General features: G+C 42.0%; 1 protein-coding gene across 1 annotated transcript in view; it reads right to left on the bottom strand.

Annotated features, from left to right (window-relative positions):
• Window positions 1–1196: 1196 nt before the first annotated feature.
• LOC109927454 (arrestin-C-like) overlaps window positions 1197–6000 on the bottom strand; it is a 52600-nt gene continuing 47796 nt past the window's right edge. The window contains exon 16 of the mRNA XM_020527480.2: window positions 1197–1741. Within this exon, the coding sequence (XP_020383069.1) occupies window positions 1642–1741 (100 nt within the window). The 3' untranslated portion in view covers window positions 1197–1641. The remainder of the gene's footprint in view (window positions 1742–6000) is intronic.

Genomic DNA, 6000 nt, shown 5'->3' with positions numbered 1-6000 from the left:
AGTCAAGATCTAAAAATCAGAAAAAAGTACAAAGCTTCATTTGCTTATATAACATATCAAATATGCAAATTAATCAAAACAAACTAGGAAAGTAAAACAAGGGAACATAAATTGAGTGACAGGTAATTTTAAAGCAGGTAGTCTGTTTGGACATATCAGCCATATCAGATAATGTAGATTCAAAACTAGAAAGGGTCAGCTATGTGCTAAAACTAGACACAAGGGTATCAGAATGACAATGAGCGGAGGTTTTAACATCACTCATTTTGGTTATCTTCGTATCACTGAACTGATGGGAAGGGAAAGGCTTTTAAAAATGCCTGTTTAATACGAAATGTTTCTTCTAAACATCACTTTGAAAATGTTAGTGCTACTTGAAAAATAAGCTCAAACCAATGAACTATAAACCTGAACTACATGCTGTAGCTGAACTTTGCCAATCAGAAAAAAATACCCTTTGGTTAATGGTTGCTATAACAAGTCATCTAAAATGTACTAGAGTCATTACATTTATTCAAATCCGAAGTGAGAAGGGAATAGGATAGACTAGACCATGGACCAACCATGCCTTGAATTCCAATGTTATTTTCAAAGTTAAAAATTGACTGAAAACATGATTAACTGCTAGCTCTAAATTTCAAACTTCACACAAAAAGGTAGCAAAATCTGGACATCGCTTCCCAAAAATCTTGATGCGAGAGCAATTGAAAAATTCAAAACATTAGATTGATAGACCTGTGTTAGGCAAGGGCATTAAGGGACATCAAACAAGGCTGATAAATGCAGTCTAAGATACAGATTACCATTCATTTACATTGTGGAATAAGATTGAATGACCTCCTTCTATACTGATCCTCCTCTAAGATACAGTGGAAAGCGGAAAAGTGGACCCCTTACTGAAGTAGAAGACTTTGAGCTAGAACTTTTCCAAACTGGTGTAGCGTTAGGCAGCCTCTCCAACCAGGAACACAGATTAGAAATGGAGATGAATGTTGTATGTTATTTCACAAGTATTTAATAAATGATTGAAAAATTGTAATTTTAAAAATTCTTTGATGGGATGTGGGTGCCACAGGCAAGGCCATCATTTGTTGTCCATTCCTAATTACGTGGCTTAACAGGCTATTTCAAAGGGAAGCTGGGTGTCAACCACAATGCTTTGGGTCTGGAGTCAGATGTAATCCAGGCAGGTAAGGACAGCAATGAATGAAATGAGTTTTTAAAACAATTAACTGTAGATTCATGGTTACTTTTACTGAGACAAGCCTTTATTTCCAGATTTTATATTGATTGAAATCAAATTTCACCAGCAGTCATGACTTGCCCCGTTGCGGCCAGAGCACTACACTGAGTATCTAGGTTACGAGCTCAATAAATTGCCAGAATGTGGCCATATGGACAATGGGCTCAAATTTCCAATCTGTGTTCTTGGTGATGAAGGGTATCTGTCATATGTTTCAGAAGTTTTGCAATAGCACTGCCAAACATCAGACTGTGCAATTTAAAACTGGACGGATGACTAGACTACTTTCTTGGACACGAAGAAAAGTTTCTGTTTATTTTCTGATATTCTGATTGAGCATATCAAAACCATGCATAAACTTAAGACCTCCTCCCTGCTGCCTATCTGTTTTCCTGCGTTTAGTTTTCTCCTTCTGCGGCTGCAGGTTCTTCGTCTTCATCGTCTTGTTCTTCGTCAAGCTTTGGACGATTGAATTCTTCAATCACAATGTCTTCAGTACTAGGAAAAAAGGGAGAAATTTTTTTCATTCTTTTCTATTGCAGCTTCACCAATGGTTTTCATGGTTGCTGGCATATAATAAAAACTTGGTGTAAATCAATATGTTAGCAATCCTGAAGGTGGTCTCATTCTGGTAGAAGAGGTTTAGGTTTTAATGACATACTCTTGTCAATTTTGTGAACTTTTTTAACTATAATGTAAAAAGTACTAAAAAAAAGTCCTGTGATAACACAGTGTGGAGCTGGAGGAACACAACAGGCCAGGCAGCATCAGAGGAGCAGGAAAGTTGATATTTCGGGTTGGGACCCATTTCTGAAGAAGGGTCCCGACCCGAAATGTCAACTTTCCTGCTCCGCTGGTGCTGCCTGGCCTGCTGTGTTCCTCCAGCTCCACACTGTGTTATCTCTGACTCCAGCATCGACAGTTCTTACTATCTCTAAAGAGCCTGCAACATTTTAACATTTTAATGAACAGAAGAAGACATTGTGAAACAAGTAAACATTCAGGACAGAGTATTGCAGCCCCACCAGTTAGCTTGCAGGCTGGAAGGTGGAGTAGGGGGTTAAAATTTCTTGGGTGCCTATTCCTCTGTGTTGTCAACCGTTTCTGGTCCTGACCAGTCCGCAGTTTTGTTGGTGATTGGTAGGGCTTAGGGCAGCCTGGCTGCCTTTGCCCCAGGTAGGACCCTTAAACAACTAATTAACAGCCACAAAGCCACTTTCCACTCTGGCCACAATTAGGAGGTCAGTGGGAGGGCTTCAGGGGCACACCATCAGCATATGAGTAGAAGTAGGCCATTCAGCTGTTCGTGTCTTCTCTGCCACTCAATGAGATCACGGCCGATCTGATAAATCTCAACTCTCCTTTCCTGCCTTTTCCCAATAACCCTTCATTCCCTTATTGGGGTAAAGGGACAAAGGGAAACGTTGGGGGGGTGGGGGGTGGGGAGGGGCGTTCTCCGGCTCAGGCTCGAGCCCAGGATCCTCCATTAATGGTTCCCTTTCAGAATCAAGAATGATATCCTCACCACCTCCCCATGCTGGCTGCTCCCTTCCTACCTGGCCGACACACGATGATCTCCAACATTCCTCCACATACCCCAGGGGATGTCCCCCGAGACACCCAATTAAATTCCTTCCTTAAGGTTCTGTACTTTGATTGATCGAGTGATTTGGAGAAATGTACGTACACGGCTCTGATTAATCATAGTCATGTGACCTGTCCTGAAAGTTGCTTTCACTTTGTTTTGAGAAGCCATTATAGCACACTGCACGGAATATGGGCTGGATATTACATGCCACACCACTGTTACTTTATGGGGTTGCAGGGGAAGCATGTAAAATATGTCAGGGGCCCAGCCTGCTGCCTTCTCACCCACCCCAGTAATATGGAGTGTGAGCATGTGTCAGAATCAGCAGCTCAGCCTCCAGACGCAGGTTTGTAATTGAGGTTCAGTTGTGGTTTTAAAAACTTCTGCCTGTGCCAACCCAGCTGATATGGGCAGTGGAACAGGAGCAGGTATGTGTGTGTTTTTAAACGTGTGAGTGAAAGAAAAGTGGGGAGGAGAGGGACACCTCGTTCGGGGAGTGGCCTGCGTGCATCTGGGGCACCCCACACAAGATGCCACTGGACCATTCCTTCCACACTGCCTTCCTCACAGAACTTGGACCCCAGTGCCCTCTCTCTACTCCCTGAGCTCTGGGATCCCTTCTTACCTTGATCCCTGAGATTTTTCTTCCCATGAGGCCATTTTCTAAACGTGCAAATTAGATTCTGATGACACCTTGGTGTTTAACTACATTTCTAAACCTGACTAATGTGTTTGAAAAAAATGCTTATTTAGCACTTTGTCCTATATCTCTTCCTTGGATCTTTTCTTTGTGCATGGTTGTACTGCAACTACCAATGTTGGAAACAGAATGTTTCTCTACCTAAATTCTTCCCTCAAATCCCTGTATTAACGCTTGGTAAAAGGAGTCCCAATTTTTAAGATAACAAGGTGTAGGGCTGGATGAACACAGCAGGCCAAGCAGCAGCAGAGGAGCAGGAAAGCTGACGTTTCGGGCCTAGACCCTTCTTCAAGAATTCTCTCCCAATTTTTAAGTCTCTCTTTGTGTCTGTAATTTCTTAAACCAGGCAGAACCTATTAAATCTGCATTGTCCTCTTGCTATTCCTTCATGACATACTCTAAACGTTGGATTTAAAAACGTACACAGCCCTCAGATTACTACGTTGCGATTTCACACAGATTTCCTATTACATGGCAACTTATGTATTCCATACCCCTTGGTCTAAAAGTTAGTATTGAACTGGATCATTTAAGTAGCCATGTCCACTTAAGGCACTGTTTTTATTTTCCAATGCAGAAGATTCATAACTTTTCCCACTAGAGCCCCATTTCAGGGCTGGAAAATTGTCGTGATCCCTCAGTGAGAACTGGGATTCCATGGCGGATGGGCAGGGGATGACCTGCAAGACCAGGTGAAGGGTAAAGGTGATTAGGGGTAGAGGGTTTGAATTATGGAAGAGGGAGATCTGTTAGAGGAGGAGACATGGAATCGATAGAGGATTATGAACAGATTTCATTGTTTCTGTGAAAGTATGTTAAGACCACCTTTTTAAGTCTAGAGGAGCTAAGTCTCAATGATAGGTCACTGTGGCTATGTCAACAATTCAAAAGAAAAAGAAAACTACAAGGACGTAAAGCTACTTTGTAGCCATTTATGTCAGTTCATCATTAATGAGGAAATGAATGGAACCGAAGAGTAACAAATCCCCAGGACTTGATGGTTTCCATCCATATGTGTTAAAGGAGGTAGGAGAGCACATTGTTAATGCCCTAACCATAATCTTTCAGACTATCCAGGATTCAGGAATTGTATCTCTGGATTATAAATTTGCTCATGTCATTCTGCTGTTTAAGAAGGGTGACAGATGGAAACCAAGGAATTACAGGCCAGTTAGCCTGGCATCTGTGGGTGACAAAATTGTTGGAGTCTATAATCAAGGATAAAGTAACTGATCATCTCGAAAAATTTCTGTAAATTAAGGAGAGTCAGCATGAATTCATGCAGGGTAGTCATGCCTGACAAATCTCAGAGTTTAGTGGCAGACAGAGGTAAATTGTTAGATGTTGTATATATGGACTTCCAAAAAGCTGTTGATAAAGTCTCACACAAGAAACTGTTAGCTAAGGTGGAAGCCCACGGAACTGACGGCAAATTACTAACATGGATAGGAAATTGGTTGAGTGGTGGGAAATAGTTGGAATAATAGGTAAGTATTCAAATTGGCACAATGTGATTACTGCTGTCCCACAGGGATCTGTGTTGGTGCCTCAATTATTCACATTATTCGTGAACGACTTGGATAATGATTTAAAAAATCAAATATCAAATTTCCTGATGACACAAAATTGGACAGCATTATTGACAGAGTTGACAACAGCATAAAAGTACTACAGGATTTTGATAGATTGGACAAAGCTGAGGCAGATGAATTTTACATTAAGCAAATAGAATCATAGAATAGATTCCCTACAGTGTGGAAGCAGGCCATTCAGCCTATCGAGTCCACACTGACCCTCCGAACAGCATCCCAGCCAGACCCCCCTCCTTACCCTATCTCTACATTTCCCACACTAGACACTATGGTCAATTTAGCGTGGCCAATCCACCTAACCTGCGCATCTTTGGATTGCGGGAGGAAACTGGAGCACCTGAAGGAAACCTACATAGGCACGGGGAGAATGTGCAAACTCCACACAGACAGTTGCTCAAGGCTGCAATCGAACCTGGATCCCTGGTGCTGTGAGGCAGCAGTGCTAACCACTGAGATACCATGCTGCCCTTCGTGAGACTATTGATTTTGGACCAAAATAGGATAGATGAGGGTTGGTTTTGCAAGGCACAAAGTTAAATACGGTGGATGTCCAACAGGATTTGGGTGTTCGGGTGCATTGCTCTTTAAAATGCCATGAGCAGGTGCAGAAAATAGACAAGAAGGCTAATGAAATGATAGGGTTCGTATCTAAATGGCTGGAGTATAGCATTGCAGGCATTATGCTACAGTTACTCAAAACCCCAGTTAGACCCCACTTAGAGTACTGTGAGCAGATCTGTGCACTACACCTCAGGAAGGATGCTTTGACCCTGGAGGGAGTTCAACACAGGTTTACAAAGATGATACATAGACTTCAGGGGTAAAGTTATGAGGAGACATTAGACAAACTAGGCCTTTATTCTCTAGAATTTGGAAG

This window comes from Rhincodon typus, chromosome 14 (genome assembly GCF_021869965.1).
Source record: "Rhincodon typus isolate 14 chromosome 14, sRhiTyp1.1, whole genome shotgun sequence".
Taxonomy (NCBI): domain Eukaryota; kingdom Metazoa; phylum Chordata; class Chondrichthyes; order Orectolobiformes; family Rhincodontidae; genus Rhincodon; species Rhincodon typus.
The sequence above is the reverse complement of the archived record's forward strand: the minus strand, read 5'-3'. Positions and strand labels throughout refer to the sequence as shown.